This window comes from Falco peregrinus, chromosome 3, assembly GCF_023634155.1.
Source record: "Falco peregrinus isolate bFalPer1 chromosome 3, bFalPer1.pri, whole genome shotgun sequence".
In the NCBI taxonomy this organism is placed as follows: domain Eukaryota; kingdom Metazoa; phylum Chordata; class Aves; order Falconiformes; family Falconidae; genus Falco; species Falco peregrinus.
This window is the reverse complement of record NC_073723.1, coordinates 96082831-96103002: the sequence shown is the minus strand read 5'-3', so window position 1 is coordinate 96103002 and position 20172 is coordinate 96082831. Positions and strand designations below refer to the sequence as shown.

Sequence of the window (20172 nt, the reverse complement as noted above, 5' to 3'; positions counted from 1 at the left end):
GTTTCCCATTATATTTCAGATAGACACAGGACCTACTCTTGTCAGAAAGACAGAACAGATGGCTGCCTACAGCAGTGAAGCTCCAGGAGCTGCAAATTTTTTTATGACTATTTAGTTTGTGAGCAACTTTGTTGTAGAAGGGGCAAACATTTTTACTTCCCTAGGGTTGCAAAATCCCTTGAACTGGCACTGGTCCTATCAGTAACATCTTTGAAACCCATTTTGTTGCATTTTAAATGCAAGGGGGAAAAAACCGGAGTACAACCATCACAGTTCATTAATGCAGATAGTTTAAGCAAAAACCTTTGACAAATTATTAGCAAGCTCTCTATTGGTGAGTGTTAATGTTTACACTGCTGAGAAGGATTATGGTAGTGCTGCAGGTTGGTTGTTGGTTTTATCCTGCAACAACGTAGATTAAAATAAAAACGTGTTTAGCTGTGAAGTCAATGTTGTTTCCGTAAAGATTGGCATGGGATGTCGTCTGTGGTACTTCTGTAGTTCCTGTCGACCAATATTTATAACATCTCATATTCTTCAATAGCTTTATCATCAAAATAACCCTGTATGATTAAGGAAAATGTCCTGACGTCATTTCACAGGCTGCCCCAGGGTAGGGACTCATACCCTTTCTGTTAGCTTCTAGGGGTCCCCCAGAGTGGTGGGAGGGGGAGAGAGAAGCAGCCCTGGGCAGCAGTTCAGCTGGCCTCATGCAGACACCTCTTAGCCGATTAGACAAATCGCACCCTGGAAGCAGTTCGTGTCTTTCCTTTGGCCCCAGGAGGGTCTTGGGCAACTGACTTAGACTTGACTGTTGTTTTTTGGGTGACTAAAGGTGAGCGAGCTGAATTGCACCACATGTATTTGTCCTCTTTTAAACAAGGGAACCAGGGAGTGAAGGGCAAACCTTCCCACCCACCCATCAGGGGTTACTCTCTCCTTCAGCTAGGGGCCCTAAAACTTCATGTTATGTTGCAAATGACATTAATGAATATTGTTAAGACAAACAGGTGCTTTGCAGAGGATAATAGCAAACAGCATATTTAGAGAGCAATAAGGATCCCCTCAAATGTTTCTGATTTAAAATCACCAGGTATGTTTGAGTTAAGAATTCCTTTTTTGCCAGCTAGTTTTATCAGACCTCTATGAGAGGCAAAATGGTCTTACTCCTGTGTGGCTATGTGGGGTGTTATGTTCAAATCTCTCACCCACCCAAAGCCATCTGAATGGGCACGGTGTGCTCTGCGGATGGTGGTCTCGCACGAAGGGTGCTGAGCTGCCAGCTCACCGATTCAAGGACAAGCAAATGCGATGCTGCAGGTGCGTGTTGGAGCCCCCTGTGCAGGCATGAAGGCAGCGAGTGGGAAAGACACTGCAGCCCACTGCTGTCTTGTATCTTGAGCAGTGCCTCAGTGCTTTTGTTTCTTAAAAATGCCATAATGGGTATCAAAGCTGGTCCTGCGGGTGAATCTTGGGCCCTAGCTGAATTTTTCATTTTTCTTGGTTTGGGTGAATAAAATCAAGGAAAAAGCAAGATTCTCCTGAGGAAGCAAGGCTTGTACAGTCTCCACCTCTGTGTACATATATCAGGTTTTGTATTTATTTCTGTCTGTGTTTCTCCTTCCTAATTTTTGAACCTGTTGTTCACTTCCAGACCTTTTTTTTAACACAGAGCAAGTCTCGCAGGCCTGATTTCCCTATCAGTTTTATGGAAGTGGGCAGCTGAGCCGAGTAGACAAGCATTATTAATCTCTCCGCTGAGGGAAAAGCTAATATGGGAGTTTGACCCTTCTCAGACATCAGAAAATCCATAGAAAACTAGGATTCATTTGGTTCCAGTATTACAGAACTGCTTCTTTTCTTCATTTGACCACTGAGCTGAAAAATCACGTAGTCATACAGTCTTAATTAATAGATGATCCCCAAAGGAAAGGAAAGAGCATGGCTCAGAATTTATATAATTGTATATTTAAAGCATTTTGTCACTGAGTAACCTGTTGGTCACCTTGTGGTATGTCTTAGTTCATATTATAAGGCAACTTAAAAGGTAACATTGCCTGGTTGGTTTTTAGAGAAAGATATAGACTGTATATTTCTTACCTAGGGTTAAAACCTCTCGAACAATGTAAGATAGTGATTCATGTAAAATCATGCTAGGTGAATACCGTAAAAAATATTTTCTATTATATTATTCTTTGGCAACAACCAAAAAAGTGGAAGTGCAATGTTTCATCACATTTTGCTTGTTTGAAACTGATGCAGGAACCTTTGGTGAGGTACTCTTCTGGCTACAATTTATACACAGAGTCTTCTAGAACCAGGCAGCCCAAATGCATTTTCCATGTGAAGTTTATAGCTGCTTTATGCATTCAAACCCATGCTGAGCTGTAGTCTGCTTGTGAACCTACCCTTTAAATTCTCAACTCAGTATATAAACCACTGCTATCCGATGGACAAATGCAGGAGTAAATGAAGTTACAAGCAGCCAAGCTAATACCAGAGAGATTGTTTTAATTACAGCGCAGCATCTGCAAATACAGCCTGTGCTAAGGAGAAGCGATTTAAACTACATGGGAAAGTACAGCTCACGGTGTTAAGTACAGCCGAGGCAATGAAAAGTTCGATGCAGATGCTAGCAACTTGGAGCAGCCCATTTTTAATTAGTTTATCAATCTATCAGTGAATTTGTTCATAAATTTTCAGCAGCTTCCTTCCGTGTGCAGAAAGTAGTAGCATTTTTAACACCACGGCTACTTCTGTACAGCAAAGAGGTGGAGGTTTGTTTTGGTCAAGTGTTACTCGGGGGCGGCTGCCCAAGCCTCTAGCCTGTGGGTAAGTTCAGATAAGGAGCAACCTGATAGTGACTGAGTTTCAGGGATTTCTTTGCAAATCTATCATAGAAGGAATAGACCAGCTAAACCACCCTGTTTCCCCCCTGCCTCCAGCTCAGGCAAAGGAAGAGTTTTTCCAACTGTGCTTAAATGAGCATGTGTATCTTTTAATTGAATATTTTTCAAATCAGGATCATAATTTATCTCTGGTTTTTTAGCAGTTACTTCCCTCAAAAAGGCTTTTGACAACATTCTCTCTCTTCTTTTGCTCTTTTTCCACAAAACATGTGCTAATGAGCCCAGCGTCTTCCACCCAAACTGAGTCCACTTGATAAAAAAAATAATAAACACAAAAAAGAAAAAGGATATTTTGATGAATCCCTGCATGGTTGTCCTTGTGAGCCAAATGTTTTTATTCCTTTTTTGATATATAAGAACTGTCTCTCTACACCCAGAGGATAGTGAGATAGGAATATACAGTCTTCCCAGGATGCAAACTTGCACTGCCCCTGTGAAAGCAGTAAAGCAGCTGATTTATACCAGCTGAGCATATGGCCCGTAGTGTACAGCACAGCATCGAGGGGATCAAGCGATGCTGCATCTTTGCTGTTGGCAACGTTTCCTTTTCCAGCACTTCCTGGATTTTCTCTCTCCTAGCCAAACCCTTAACGTTACAGTAAATTTAAATGTAAATATAGTTTTGTTTTTGGAGTTAATAATTGTAGGTCAAATCGCTTTTCATTAGGCTTGTAAGATGCTACATGGATAGATTGTGTACCCTAAGGTAATGGTTTGGGTTGTTTATATCTACTGTACACTTCCCCCAACATGATTTTGGGTTGTATCCTGTTGTAATTAAATTAAAAAGAACAACCCAAAACCCAGCCTACTTCCTGTGTGTTGGTGGCACCGAGGTGATTTAAGTACTTGGGAGGCTCAACAATTAAAGTCATTAAACAATGAGTAGTGAGCAAAACTGAAAATGTTAATAGCCTTAGTTTTATCTTTCCTTTTCTGGTCTTCATTAGAGAATGAGAGACTTCAAAGGGGAGTGAGGGGGGGAAAAAAATCTTTTAACTGCTTTCATGTCTTGGGATGGACAAAGAGAAAAGCAAATAACTAGATATGGCAATTTCTTGCAGAGAAAGGCACAGAGACCTATAAAAACTTACACACAGAAATACGTGGCAAGAAAGATAGTCAGATGTGGACAACCTGATATCTGTCATTTCTTAGTGATCCTAACATGGAGAAACGAGCAAAAACAGTTGTCTTTATTTATGACCCAAACTAGTATTAGTACCATAGAAGATACCAATGAGAAGATCCATTTTTTCAATGTAGCATGATGAATTAAACTGAAAAAAAGGACACAGCGTCTCTTTAAGGTGGGAAGTAACTTTATGAATGGGATTTATTTTTATTTGTGTGTAGCACATACCTTTTGGTTCTGCGTATGTCACCACGGTGAAATCAGGGGAATGATGTGGGTGAGAACAGAACTGGACTCACTTACTTAGCCAGGAGCTGTGTGCACACACCTAAGGGAGGAATCCAGTCCTCTGGGGTGAGTGGGAGGGAGGTGAAATGCTTGGTGTGGCTCCACCTAAAACTCCCTTTCAATTGCAGTTATTCCTCTTCTTCCTCAGGAGCAAAAGCCAAAGTCAATCAAAATCCCAATTCCTTCAAGATTTAGGGGGAGGGGGGGAAGTGACAGTGGAAATGCAAAGCATGCCATAGAAAAATAATTTAAGGAAGAAGCTGCATGTACTGAATTTGTACCTGTATGCGGATGTTGGTCTGGAGGAGAGTTTTCCTGGTAATGACACTTGGAACCCACCCGTTGTTCTACTGCTGTTACTTATTACTGTTCATTTTACGGCATGAATTGTTGTTTTAAAATGTTGGTGGGCCAAACATGAACTGAGAAGGTACTAACCAGTGCGCTTGCTAAGAGATAATCTACCACTTTTGTTTCAAGCAGCCCTTGTCGCCAGCGAAGATTTTTCAGACTCTGTGATGCCTGTCAGCTCCAGTAAGGCATGTGACCTTCACAGGGAGCTTGAAGATGAAGAGATTCCTTCATATATCGAACAGTTTGAGAGAGATGTTCAGGATGACATAATTCTGCTTGGCAGCTTTTCACTGGAACAGGTCAGAGTTAAGAACTATAAGACAATTTTATCGCTTGCTTCATAACATGATGCTGGCTTGTTAACCTTGTACACCCCAATTCTATTTCACTGCCTGGTGATACATATATTGAAAGGGGAAAAGATAACCCATTTTGTTGGCTTGCTTTATGTGACTGGCACATTGCTAAGCTAACAGCAGGACTTTTGTCTTTGTCTCCATTTCAATGTGGATAAAAATAGATTGCCTTCATTGCTTCTTTCCTAAATAGTGGAGTGTCTCTGACTGCTCTGTAGTAAGTATTGCAATTGAGTTTCAATCAAGAGCCTAAGCTTAGGACATCCCTCTCTGCCAAATTTAACAGAGGCTTATTCATCTATCAATGAGCAAGTTCGGATTGCAGCCCAGGAAGGATTTATGTAGCAATATTCATAGTACAGAGGATAAGATTATTCCCGAATTATAAATCTGTTGTGTTTTTCAGGGTGGCAACGCTTCCTACAGTTTTCTTTTTGTTGTTTCGTAGTGTAAAGGTTGGGTTTGTGTTGACAAAGGCACAAGTTTTCAGGACTGAACTGTTACTTGTGGGCACATAACTACCATTTGTCCCTTTGAAAAATCTCGTACCAAGATTAGGGGACAGGAAGAGAGATTAATTGATGAATCTATCATTTTTAATTAGCAACATGAGAACAGCACACTGGCTCTGATGGGCTTAAAATAGGTTATCCAGTGACTGATGGTGATCTAAGCTTTCTTTTATTTTCAGAGGAAGTTTTTAGAATTTTTTCACTGCAGGACTAAACCTCATCATTGCCTTCTGCATGTTGGTGAGGGACACAATGCCCTTCCTTGCTGCTTTCCTCTAAATCCTCATGTAGCTGTGTTTCATTCCTTCTGACTTTTTATTGTAGCTGTGTGAATCATGCATAGAAGATGGTTTGGGAATATTGATCAGAGAACACAAAATGGGAGGGAAACATGAGGGAAAAGGATTTAGATGGTACTAAGAGTATCATCTGCCTCAAGGGACTGATGGAGTTAGGAACCTGGGAACAGGTGAACAGTGTGTGCTGTACCTTTCCAGGAGACACTGTAATATGTTGTCAGCTCACACCTTTAAATTTGGGCTATTTGGATGCCCCAAAACTCTGTGACGCTTTGCGACACCTGACAGAACACCATAGACTTATCCGTGCTTTGTTTACCCTCCCTCTAAACATGGTCCCTGGGAGGCTGATCGTCTTACTTGGACTCTTTTTGGAGTTGTTCAGCAAAGGTTGTTTCCTAGACAGGAACAAGCTATCTAGTCACTTCAAAACAATATTCTGTTTTTTACACTGACAAATGCATATGGGCATCCACATGTAATATAATGTAATACTGCTTTTCTTCCTTATTTTCTTGCAAAAGAAAGAAAAATCCTAATTTAATGTGATTGATTGAGCTGGTCTACCATGAGCTTACAGATAGGGAGTCAATGCTTCATACTACACAGAAGTCTCGAATGCCTATTTTTCTCTCCATTTGTCCCACACAACTTTAACTTCAGTTGTCCATTCCCTGTTTAGGAATTCAATCATACTAACGTGGTATCAGCTGTCACACCTGCATCCTGCAGTGTGGAGGCTGACAGGAGGATAGCTGTAAAATATATATTGTCTTTCGGATCAGTGATGCATACATCCATCCTTTCCTTGGAAGCACATAGAAATGGTGCGTTCAGCCCCTTTGAACAGAAAATGGAAGGGGAAATTGGAAGTAGAGGCTGCAAACACACACCTTTTATGTCATATTGGTACTCCAAGATGTCTAACAGTAATGCAAGCATGCTTATTCTTCTTAAATTTACCTTATTTCTTCTTTAATGGACTGTCTTTACTCTTTGATCTGTGGATATATCCCTGCAGTGTTCAGCGTTGATGTCTTTCTGCAGCAGCTACGAGTTCAGTGTTAGGCTGCTGCTGTGGTCTTCAGAATCTGTTGCTACCATCTTTGGGATGCTTCCAGCTTTTGTTGCTTGAATGTATGTTTATTGATTTGAAAAAGTCTTTAATTTGCTGCATGGCATTTACTTTTTACTCAGAAAAAAGCCCTTTCCCTTCCTTCTGCAGGTTTAGTGAGTAGCAGATGTACTTTAGCCAGTGTAATTTATGATTAGTTAATTTAATCTGCCATAATGACATAAAGTGAGCCTGAAACAAGCTTCTATCAATTTTGCCGTTAGAGGTAACATAATATTTTCAAATGTCTACCAAACTGAGTAATTAACCCCTGGGCTGAGTGAAGGAGTCTAATAGACATCTCTCTCACATTCCTTTGCTTTGACAAAATGAAAACACAGGCGCCCAAGGGTTAAAAATAGCAAGTGAAGGTTTACAGTACATGAGACTGGGTTTGTAAGCAAGGTTCAGAAATACACTTGAGCTGTTGCTGTTTCTTTTTAGGCTGCCAAAAATTCTCTCCAGTGAGGCATCTGATTTGCACTAGAGCTTTGCTGGCAGCGTTGGCACGAAGAGGACAGCTATGCATTAACTACCTACCCCTTAGTTCATTGCTTTTCTTCTCTGTTTTGTAGCTTTACAGTAAATGGCTGGCTTTTGTTTAAAGAGCAGCTCAGTGCATGAGATCATTAAGATTAAGTTTTGAAAGAGCAGATATGCTTTCAAAATGATAACAATAATAATAAAGGTTTATGCAAAATTTTAGCTCCAGAGCTTTAAGCTGTGTTTTTACTTCATGTTCTGTTTTGTAAATGCAAAAGTTGAGAGTTGAAGTTAGCAAGAAATACATTAAGGGGAGATCTGATAGATTCTTGTAAAGAAAGCATTAAGCAGATGTCAATGTTCTGTTAACAAACACTCTAAAGAATATTAAATTTGGGAAGCAGTACTGTTTCCTGTGGCCTATCATGTAGGCCTACGGATTTCAAAAGCCCTGATGACATTTGCTTTGAATAGAGAAAAATACTCCATTGAGAGAAAATTGTAACTTTGGGACTGTGTTGTGGTAGAAGCTGAGCAGGTACACCCAAGGCTGGGGATGCGGAATGCTGCACAAAACCATCTGTCATGAGACAATGCAGGGACACATGCTTATGGGCAGAACTTGATCTTACAGAGCAGAGAAATATGCAAGGAAAGACCTGACGTAATGCTGGCTTAATGTGTTTGATTAAAGGCAATATGCTCTCAAAGCACGAGAGACTGCCGAGGATGAAGCAAACACTGGTGATTGGAGTGAGATTGCACTTGATGGGCCTTTGGCAACATAATCTTGCCAGTCATTAATTCAAATGCCATGGAAAAATACCAGCAGTAGGATTTTCAGCTCATTCTGAACTGAGACGATAGAAGTGACTACTCAGTTTTACGTAGGTTCTGTCAGAAAAAAAATAATAATGGGGCAACTGGAAGGATCAGTACTGCCCTGAAAGTCAAGAACATCTTTCCTGCTTTGCCATCTTCTTCCTGCAACTTGTTCGGCATTCTTAACTAAATGTAATTTATTCGAAACCCCTGTCTCTCTCTACAGGATTCAGCCACTACATTTCTCTCTCTGTGCTAGGCATAACACCTTGCAAGACTTGATCATTACAACTACATAATCAGTTTTGATCCATGACCTCAATGCAAATTACTCATGAGCCTCTGAAAGTAAAACGCGAGTTTTGCTCTTCGGTACCAGAAATTGAGTTATAGTAGTAAGAAATGAGCTATTTGTTGCAGGCAGATAGTAATAAAATGTTGCCTTTCATCATGAGATTTACCTTTTGGTTAAACTAAGGTTAATGCCTCTGGGCATTAGACCTAATATTCTTACAGGGTCAATATCATCACTGCTCTGACTCCTCGCCAAGTCACAGCAAGATCAATTTATATGATGATGGAGTGATCAGTTTTCCTTTGGTTAATGGTGGATAACACGTAGGTAAAATTTGGTACTATGTAAGATGGTGACAAATCTACCCCCCAGTCAGGAATTTAATCAGTGGGATCAGGCCTCGGTCATACGAAACACCAATGCACATTTGTTTGCGTGTTCTACCCCACTGGATAATACTGTCATTTACACCTGAATGGTACCTGCAGACCTCCCCTTGTCAAAGCCGTAGCCTACAAAGCATTCTGCAATCCCTTCTGATCGTTCTTTGTGAATATAATACTTATGTGAATATCTGCACCTAAGAGGAATGCAGAATTGAAAGTGACTTTTCCTCAGCTGAAACCTGGCTACTTCTTTTTGACATTTGCCAAGATTTTAAATGGCTGTCATGTGCAAATGAGTAATTTTTTTGGGTTTTTTTTCTGAGAATTGTAGGTCAAGAATACAAAAGCCGGCAGTGTTTCATTTACACCATGTCTTAAAAGTGGGTGACTTAATTTTAGGCAAGCTACCTATATGCTACACTCATTATTTGAGTGTTAAAGCATCTTTACAGTCTGTTAGCTTAATGGTTTCCATGTAATTGATGTGAAACAGTAGGAATTATGGGTATCTCCATTTTACAGAGGAAGAACGAGGGTGCAGATAGACTGAAATCTACACTCATCAAAAGCCCTTAGCACCTAATTTCCTTTTGAAATCTGTTATTAGGCCAAGCTTTTTGGATTCATTATAGTCCTGCCAGGTAGACTGCTCTTGGACTGGGGAAAAAGCACTTCCCTTAAACGTAGGTTTCATTGGAAAAAACTCAAGGTGAACTTCCCAGAGCTTGAGATATTTGGCTTCTGGCCCTTGGGCTTCTGATGTCCTGCCTAGTGAGTGTCCATGGCCCTCAGATGTGTGTCAGCACCCACTGAGCAGACCAAAAGTCTGACCAGCATGCCAGTGTGTGTATCTAGGGGTCTTCTCTACCCTGTAGCCTGGCAGCCTGAGAATTCTAAATAGCTTTATTTTATCAGGCTTCCTCCTGCTTCCTTGGTGGGAAGCCTGGGAACCCTCTGAATTTCTAAGGTTCCTCCCCCATTTCTTCTGGACATGCAGATATACACTTTTTTTTTTTTTTTTAAAGAAGTCAGGGAGATGGAAGGGGAGCGATGGAAATGAATGTCAACAGAGGCAGAACTGTTGAAAAGATGTTTTATATATTTGTAAAGAGGTTGTCACAATATCCGTAATATTGCTATAGCTGCTCTTTTTAATTGTAATTCTTTTTTGATTGCTTTGTTCAGGATTTATGTGGATTTATGGGTAAGTAAATATTTAGATGGAAGTGATGGAAATCTATATATTTCTTACATTTTTCACTAAAAAGGAATCTGCTTAGTTTTTACTGTGTTCTTTCACTCTTTAAGATCAGAGGGGCAATTAAATAACTAGAGTAATTCTTGATATTCTATTGAGCTGGAACAATGAATCCTGCAGCTACTGTAAATGATGATACTGCATTTGCTGCTGCTTAAGGTAATCTGACTGGTCAGCTCTCTGGCTCATTATCCTAATATAAAGTCCAGTAAGGAAGTCTATTTCTATGGTTCAATAAACAGAGACAATTGGAAAGATACTTCAAAGAGAATCAGTGATTGCCAAGGCCTATTGAAGTTTAAGTGACTTCATCAAGTACTGACCACCTGTTAAAAGAGCTCAGATGAGGATTGTTAAGGAAAGAGTGAGCATTACTGATGTAGAGAGGCACAAACCTGCAAAAATGAACACAATGAAAACACAGTTTCAGTTGCTCATGTATTCTCCAGAATTACTTCCCCCCCGGGAGATTTTATTTGTATTTTTAACACATCTGGAGCCAAACTGTAGTCACAGGTGCAGCTATGTCTACTGTTGGTGAGCTTTTATGACAGGAGACTCCTTAGCAGCGTTAATAGATTACATAGATTTTATGAGCTGCAGATAAATGAATTGCTTTAAATGTTGTAACTTTTTTTTTGCTTCTGCAGTCTTAGAGTAGAGCTGAATTTTTCCAGTGGAACCTCTGCTGGATAATGCTTTTGACCTTTACTTTGTAGAACAGTTATGTGGGGAAGGACCAGACCTCTGGAGGCTGTCTACTCCAACCTCCTGCTCAAAGCAGGGCTCACTTTGAGGTATATTGGGTTTTCCATGTGTAATCTGAGTTTTTAAGGGCTTTGGAGTGGTTCACACCAGTTTACTAGTGTGAAACATAAGCAGGTCACCTGTAAGTTGAGGCATAGAAATACTGGGAAAGACAGTCCAGTTGCATTTCAGGCGTGCTTGCTTACTAACTTAGTACAAAGGTGGGAAATCATCCCTGTTGCTCAACCTGCTGGCAATCTGTTAGCACAGTTGGTTTCTCTCACTGTACTAAACCCTTAGACAAGACGCAGCTTCCAGGACTAGGTGGTTACGATATGAACGTATACTAAAATGCATACATTCACTCAAAGATGTGTCAGCATAGTATGATGTTATGATACAATTGCTCATGTCAACATTCAAATTGGGGAAGGAGGGATTACTTTTCAGCTGAAAATGTGAAACAATTTCCACCTGTAACTTTCATCAGAGAGATGGAGCAGGATGTGGTCTTGCAGGAGGACAGCTGTTCTCTACACAGAAAAATCATTAACCATGGCAACTTGTTATTGCCACTGTCGTATTTAAGACAATCATATAGTAAACTATACTATAAGCATTGTTTCCCTCTCTGTAATTTTCATATACTAATTGTAAGTGAATGTCTATTTTTATTATAAAGTGTTCAAGTGTATGTCTGCACACTTGAAACAGAAGATGATGTGAAAGCCAGTAGAAATGGAAGTTACTGGATAAAGTTAAAGCCTGTGCTTTAAGATTACAGTTATGGAGAGAAATTCGTGAGGCGATGCTTTATTGACAGTCAAAAAAAAAAAAATGGGGACTCAGAAAGATGGGATAGACTGTAACCTCAGACCAAGACATCATGTTTTTGAGGCTGGAACAAGCAAATAAGTTATTATGACTTTGTTTTCCCTATCTGCAAAACAGACCTAAAATTAGATACCTGCTTTAGGGAAGGGTAAGAGGATTAAAGGAGTAAAGTTTCATGAGGGACTTTGAAAAGGCTGTAGAAATAATAAAAACATGCTGTGCTGAAATTAACAAACATTTTAAATTGAGGAAGAATGGGGGAAAAACCACAAAAAGAAAAAAAAAAAGTCTCAGCATTTCCGATTGGTATTTCCTTTCAGTTTCTCTTCAGTTTTTCATGCCACGATTTGCTGTCAGTATCCAGAAAGTAGAAAAGATCATAAAACCCTGAAGCTCATGTCATAGCTTATGAACATTATTTCTTTTTCATTTTTAATGTAAACTATTCATTTTAGATCCATAGATTGGCATAGTTCGGTTAGTTTCCTCTAGCATTGCTCATGCTGCAGGAGTTTATACTGGAGGGAATATGTTCCCTAATAAAATGTAGTTATCATCAGCCATTATATATTACTATTTAGGCTAAAACTGAAGGTTCTTAGTAGCTGTTGATTTCTAGGCTAATCTGGAGACGTCTGAACTTGCGAAGCTTTGACAGGCTAGCGTATTTCTGCTTAAAGTCTCTTTATCAATGGCAAATGCCATTTCAGCATCATACATTTTCAGTGCTCGGCTATGGTTGTCAGAAACTCTGATAGATGGCCTTGCATACACTTACAACACTCCGTAGATTTTGATGAGGACATCAAAGCTTTATGACCTTGAAGCTACATCTTCTCAACTGTGAAATAAGAAGCATCTAAAGGAGCACCTGGTGATTCTGAAGAAACTACAGGTGATCTGTCTGTGAACAGCAAGACAGAAATGAGAAGAACAAGTCCTCTTTTTTTGAGGCTGGAGGGGCAAAATCTTTATTTTGTAGAAGCCGGGTAGCTCTGCAGCAGACATCCCTCCAGTTTCCTCACTGCATCTTAAGCATCTTTTGATTTGTTAGTACTACCCTCTTGAATGAAAATATTGAATGAAAACATCTGAGTTTTGGGGAAGCTCAGGTCCTTGTTCATCACACCTGCTTTACACTAGTTTCCACAACTGTCCAAAATTAATGTTTTTTATATTAAATGTCTTATGAAAGCACCCACCTTGTCAGCAGGATACTGCCTTTTTGTGTTGACTGGTAGCTGAGTCTTCACTGTGTTGTCAGAGATAATGCAATGCTTTACAGATTTATCAAAATGATCAGCCTATAATGTTGTCACTAAATGTATCTATTACTCAGTGTAATAACGCTGTAGCATGACTAAAGTAAATCTCACTTTGTGTTCTGCCGTATCAATTTTAAAAGAGTATGCGTTATATTTTTTCTCCCTAGCTCTTACAAATGACTCGATTGTCTTAAGTTTTTAATTTTGGGCTCATGAACAGTAAATAGGTTTAATTTTTTATTTGGAGGGAAAGTCATGGGGGATTGCGGGTGTTGCTTTGTTGCTTTTTCCCTTTCCCTTTTGAAAACACATCTGCAAGTTTGTGACAAATTTTTGCCAGAGTGCACCCTGAACAATACTACCACATATCCAGGATTTTGACACAACTTTACCTCCTGGTTAGGCCACCTCCGAGACAAGGTGCCCCAAATTCCAACCGGCAATGGACAGTACAATTTTCAGAGCAGACTGTATCCAGCTACCAGGGACTTTGCTTTCAAAGAAGGTTACTCACGACACTTACAATGCCTCGCTTCCCTGTGATCTGTCTGTAGTTGACATGGAGAGGGCAAGACTCTCAAAATCCCACTTGGCCTGAAAGGAATGTTAACTTTTCTTGCAATATTTTTTTTCCCCCTTCGTCTCCAATTGTTCTTCATTGTTTACTTGTTTTGTGGTATACAGTGCGCTAGAAGTTGAAAATCACTGCGAGTGAATCTCCGTGCAGCAGCCAGACTGTGGAGGAGGAGGACTAGGTGGTACCAGACCACTGGGACTAAAGACGGGGGGTTTGTGTCTAGTCCTGCTGTCACTTTGCTCAGTGAACTCAGGCAAGTCACTTCTCACTGGCATCTCACTTCTCCCACCTTTAAAAATGTAGTGGATAGCATTTTCACCGCTGTAAAACCATTTGTGATGGAAATCCTAGGTAAAAGCTTTTATTTGGGCATTTGCTTACAGCTGGAAAGATGGCACTGCTTGCACTGTGAGGTACCAATGTGATTTCTTACGGAGTGGAACTAAGGGGAGGCACCAGCATCCTCAGCATGTGGGATCCCTGTGGGTGGTGGGAGGCTGCTGGAGACCCCACTAGTGGTGTCTCCACGCTGCCTCTGATGCACCCTGACCCCGAGGAGGACTTGCGGGAAGGTGGACCCCCACAGCACTCCTTGTAAGAATATAATTTCGTCAGGGCCAGGGCTCAACCGACTGTTTCAAATCACTGTGGGGCAAGTACCTCACCAGAAGGTTGGCATACCAGTGCTAGGACTGATAAAAAGGGGAGGGTAAATATTTTCCCTAAATATGCTCTATTTTTGCTAAACGATAGAAAACCAATTCTGTTTTGCTTCAAAGCTTTGCTGAATTCTGTGGGCTTTCTCCTAAGAGGAAAGGATGTGTTTGAGTGGGATTTTCTTTATTTTTTTTTCCAAATTGATAATTGCTGTAGGAGTCAAGTCCTACAGTTTGTGAAATAGTTTCACAGTGAAAATAGCCAGTCAGCACTGATTAATAGTATTGAGTCAGGTTCTTGGTTTTGTCCACAATAGAAACAATACTTGGCATTGTATATCTCTAGGCTGGGCCCAGACTAAAAGAGCTTTTTCAAATACTGGTTGTGATCATGCTCTCTGAAATCAGTAGATGAGCCATTTGTGTAATTAGACCTCAAGATAGAAGATGAAGAAGCTGAGAAAGATGTGTGAAAGAGCTGCTCACAGCTGAAGCAGCACCCGGTATCAGGACAGGGAGTTGGACAAAATGATGCTGTGATTGAGCCCTTCTGCCTTCAAACAATGCTCCACTTTCTGCTGTATATCCCAGGAGAGCTCTGAAGGGTATCCAGTGGTTGGCAGATTTTAGTCACTTTTTTTCTGAAGTTTTCTGCAATGTCTACATTGACTTGAAGCTAAACCACATTTTGTGCCGTCTTGTTGGGAACGGCCGTTGCCAACAATGGGTCATTTTTACAGTCTAGACAATGTCGGTATCATGATGAGAAACGAGCACTTAGCCATGTGGGTGATGGTATATGCCATTGAGAAAAAACGCTTGGGTTTATTCCAGTAAATCTCTGATTCAAGGGATATTGCAGCAGTGATTATTCCACATTTAAAAAATTACATGGGCTGCTCTGTTTTTGAAAACTTACACATTTTTTCCTCTATGAAATTGCTTCCTGGTGATGGAAATGTCTGGGATTTTTTTTTCTACTGCATCTACTTTCCTTTAGCTTGCACACCCTTGAGGTAATTAGTGTAGGTTAAAATTTACATAACTGACTTTGGGGTTTTGCAAATAGGAAAGATGGAAATTTATTCAAGGTGGTGAATAATTCATTTTAAAGCAAGTTTCCTGTTTTTTTTTTAATCATGTAGAAGATGTATTACAGACTCATAGAGGTTTTCTGAATAGGACCCTAAGCATTGAATTTTTGATATATTTTATTTCTTAGTGTAGGTAAAGAAATATTAACCATGACTCATTGCACTTTTCCTGTTCAATAAGATTTGAATAAACTTAACAAATTTATTAGGTAGATGATAGAGCTTTTTAAAAATTATCATGACACACTGTGACAAATATTTCACTAGGATCCAGAAGAAATAGTTTTAAATCATATTCCCATTGCCACTTCAGAGGCTGAGAGATGGAAAACAGTGCAGTTCATGCAGAGAACCTTGATTCATATTTTCTTTTGAATATTCATTATTTAATTAAGATTAGAAAGATAAACAAGGGGATTGGACAGCTATGGGAGTCTGGTAATATATTTTTTTTTTTTTTTTTAATATCTCCATTTCTGGCTCAGCATAAGCCTGGATTGGTAAGTCTGAATGTTGTAATATGGCTACTTGATATTTTACATGAAGTGAGTATTCCATTTCATCTTATTTCTTAATCTAAGTGCTCACCTCAAAAATGGCTATCCCAGGCATCACCAAAAGCTGCTTCCAGAAGGAAAATCATGAATCCAGCCTTCCTCTTGCTTTCTGAACTTTAGCTCCAACTGCCTCAGCCCAAAACCTTAAACCCCTTCTCATCTGCCACCAGACGCTGGCAACACTTGATGTCTTTCACTTGGTAGTTTTTGTCATTAAACTTTCTCAGAGGCTTTGAGGTCTGTTTCTGGGCACCCTCCCAAACACCCCAGCCTGATGCCTGTCCCTCACTGCTTAGTCCTTGCTGCCGTGGGATGGGTCCCCTGTGCCTGGGAGGGCACGTTCCTGCGGGGCAGCCGGGAAGGAACAGCTTGCACATTCCCCAGTGGCTGCAGCCCCCACTGGACTGCGGGAAGTGGCATGAGGAGGGTCCGATCACCCTAACCTGGCAGCTACCAGCTCTGCTGGAGCAGAGTCGGGATCGGAGCCAGCTCCCAGCCCTTCCTGGGGAAGTGGCATAGGTGGTGATTCACTGGGCTGGGGAAAGAAAGTCAGTGCCAACATTTGTGGGAACAGGAGAGAAACGGGTCCTGGTCCCTGCTCTGGGGACTTCTAGTGAACTCCAGCCAAAAGCTGAGCAGGAGAGCAGGAGGGTTTGGTTCCTGCTGATGGAGGAGCAGTGTGAAGGAAGCAATGCCCGTGATGCAAGTGTCATGTGGAGAGCTTCGAAGGTCTTGCTTTGAGCAAGTTTGGTCATGTCAGCTTTGTAATCGTGCACCTGTGATGCTTGATCAGGGCCTGGAGGATTTATTGCATCCATCAGAGCCTGTCTGCTAGGACTACCAACAAATCATGCTGGATTTTAAGACAATTACGTTGTCTCTGCTTTGATTTTACAGGGTTAAAAAATGTATGCTAAAAGCTACGTGCACGGGCTTTTGTAATGTTTCTGTAGTCTGCTTTTATATGCTGATAATTTTCATTTTGGAAATAAGCAGGATGCTTTGCCTTAGTCTTCAATAGAGATTCCTAAGCTTCCATGAAAACAGCCTAAAAATTTAAAATAGGAGAGAATTCAACAGCCAGATATGGAGTCTCCACTGGGGAATTTGTTTCCATTGACTATTACATTGTTTCCCTCCCAAAATGTTTCTTTGGCTTTGAGGCTTGATGAGAGTGAGTGGAAGCAAGAAATAATTTTACGCTGTTTAGACTATAGGGTATAGAGTAGGAAGCCTTCTTGTTTATTGGTAGTGTTGTAGGCATGTTTTACGTCTGCCTCAGGGACATCCACAGAAGATCCAGACATGAGAAATGTCCTTGAATCCTCAGCAAGATCTCTGAATAGTACAGGTTAGGGAGAAGAATTTTGTTTTCCTGAGTTGTCACCCTTCAGCAGGGTTATTGTTTTCAGGTTTTGCATGGAGAACACAGCCCAGAAGATGTGGATGCTGGCTTCTTGATGGAATGACTTTTTCAGCTTGGTGTTCAAGAGTAAAATAACTTCAAGCCCTCCAGCTTCATGCTGAAGAGCTGCAGAACCCCAAGGAGAGAGGACTTCTCATGTCAGTCAGCTTCCTAGGAGTTGCAACCTCTAAAAATGCTAGTTCCTCTTATCAGACATTCAGAAACAGTTGTGGTAAGACAAGGCATCAAGATTTATGGCAGATTTAAAGAGGGGCAGGTTGTGGTCTCTCTGGCAGTCTATGCCTGTTTTGTGTGTTATATTTTGTTGCGTGTGTACAAACAGGCTTATGCATGCGTATATGTATGTATGCATATATATGACAATGTGTTAGGTGGTGTAAAAATAAGGACTGCAAGGGTACTACCATGCACAAATACACATTGTACTGATCAAGCTTTTAAAACAAGATTAGAGTTCACTTTCCCTTGGAAATAATGGAGTAAACATGGAAAAATATATGGAAAAAAGTTACAGAAAAAATAATGAAATAAAGTATTAGTGGCTGAAATTCCTGATTACTGCTGAATACTTTCAACTGGAAGACCTAAGGCAAACCTCTGGAAAATTGCACTTTTACGGCTTTATTTCCATGTTCTTTCTGCACATTAGGAAACAAACTGTAAGTTTTTTCTTTTTCTTTTGTTCCCTTTGGCATGTGGGACTCAAAGCACCACAAGGAAGTCTCTCACCACAAGAAACAAAAGTTGAAAGCCAGGATTCATGAACTCTTTCAAAGGTATGTCAGATAAGGGATACTTTGTACTTCTATCTAAGGTGCTTTCCTTCCAAAGATCTTTTAGTGCTTTACGGATATTAATGAATGGAACTTCTCCCAAACAAAGGACCTCAGGCCTAGAAAAATTCAGCCTGTGCTTTTGAAAGAGGCCTCTGTTTGGATACCTCCATTTTCAGATACCCAGCCTGGGTTGTAATTTTTAAGTGCTACACACAGTGCACTTCAAAAGGTGACCAAATGGCTTCTCCCAGTGCCCTTCATCCCTGCCTCTGAATTATCCTTAGAGGGTGAGGGAAATCTGAATCAGAGCAATGGGTTTGTGATCAAGCTACACGTTACCTTCAGATAAATACATGCATCACATTGCCTGTAAAGAAATGAAGGAGTAAATAACCCTCATGGATACAGCAGAGGAAGCTATGCTCTGCTGTGACAGCCGATGAGCATGCTGGTGAGCACAAAAGAGGCCTGACTTCACTGAGTAACTCACTTCACTATTCAGTCCAATACCCAGCAAAAGGAGGGAAAAGAGAAAAATAATGCAACCAGGAAAGAGATCAAATGTGGTTATTTAAATGTTTGATGTTCAGTAATGAAAACTGTTTACCTTCATAATTGTGTATTAGCAGCTAATAAAGGCACTAGATACAGTAGTTTAAAAGTAATAAAATCAACAACAAAGTGTATTTAATTTTAAATTGAATTGCAAGCAAATGTGTGTCCTAATGAACCCCTGTGTCAATGCAGCTCTAACCAAATTAAGTGAAATAATTTCCATCATGAGAAACTAAATAAGTACAAAGTTCCAAACAGACCATTCTTCTGAAGGAGAGAAGTTAAATTCTCAGAAGTTTCAGCTCTATGAGTTAGATAGTGCCTTTCAAGAACCATCATATATTACTACCATTTAGGACAGCTGGACCCAAGTTGACTCGAGTGCAGCTCAAGGATAAAATTTCGAAGGTGCTTGACCCTGTGCTTCTTGTTTTCAGTCCTTAGTTCTCATCAGTCCTGGCTTGGGAAAAATTCCCATGTATGTCATAGAGACTAGTGTCTACACAGACCTTCCAACTAATTCAGCTATTGCCTAAGCATTTACTTGATGCAGTTCTAATGGTAGAGGAATCTGGAAAACAATTTAGCTGTACAGCAGTGATAATTTTACTGATGTAAAATATGTATATATTTTATATACATATTAAATATATATATTTACACTGATGTAAATATATATATCTGTTTCTAAAAAAAAAAAAAAAAAGCACAGGCAAAGTCCAAGTAGAAGCTGATTTGTAGCAATGGGCCAGGAACTTGGAGATGGGAGCATCTGTTTCAAAAGAGGGGAATTTGACAATCTGCATTCCCCAGCTAGCACTTGTGCTTGTGACTGGGATGTTTAGCATCATTGCAGAGTCTCTGTAATTTTCTTCATAAAGAACCATGTTCATTTTACAAATGTGGAGTCTTCTCATATTATCACCTAGCATGCAAAGGAGGAAACAGGAATGAAGCCACTGGAGTTGAATTTTCTAAGAGCAAGTTAGAAAATACTGAAAGAATGCTTCAGAAGTACAGTCCAGCGAGATGTTGATGGTTTTGATTCTTTTTCCTTTTTTTAATGAACATCAAATTTTAGCATTTTATTTTGTGGCTAAAAACTGAAATGCACATGGTTTGGCAAACTAAAAGGACCTGACCTTTCATTGCCTGTGTTCTAGATGCCCAAGCTAATCCTGAATTGCAACTGTACATAATGTAAAGATTTCTCCTTGGCTCCATGTGACACCTCTAACTACACTGCAGGCAGGTCCCTTGACCTCCAGGGTGGCATGTGGCTGGCCTTGAGCCACAAACAACCACAACGGCCTCCAGCTCCTGAAAGCTGCTGTGTCTTTGCTCTGCTGCCTGCCCTGGCTCCACCTGCAAGTGTGGCTGGAACATTGCCAGCGCTGGCGTGGCCGTCTGACCCTCCCCAGCCTTTTAAAGCAGGTTGTGGAAGCAAGACCTGAAGTGCTTTGAAGCTAGCAGA

General features: G+C 40.4%; 1 protein-coding gene across 1 annotated transcript in view; it reads left to right on the top strand.

The window, feature by feature from the left end:
* Window positions 1–20172, top strand: part of LOC101916540 (orofacial cleft 1 candidate gene 1 protein homolog) — an 81848-nt gene that overhangs the window by 22877 nt on the left and 38799 nt on the right. The window contains exon 6 of the mRNA XM_005239092.1: window positions 4816–4985. Coding sequence (XP_005239149.1) covers window positions 4816–4985 — 170 coding nt within the window. The remainder of the gene's footprint in view (window positions 1–4815; window positions 4986–20172) is intronic.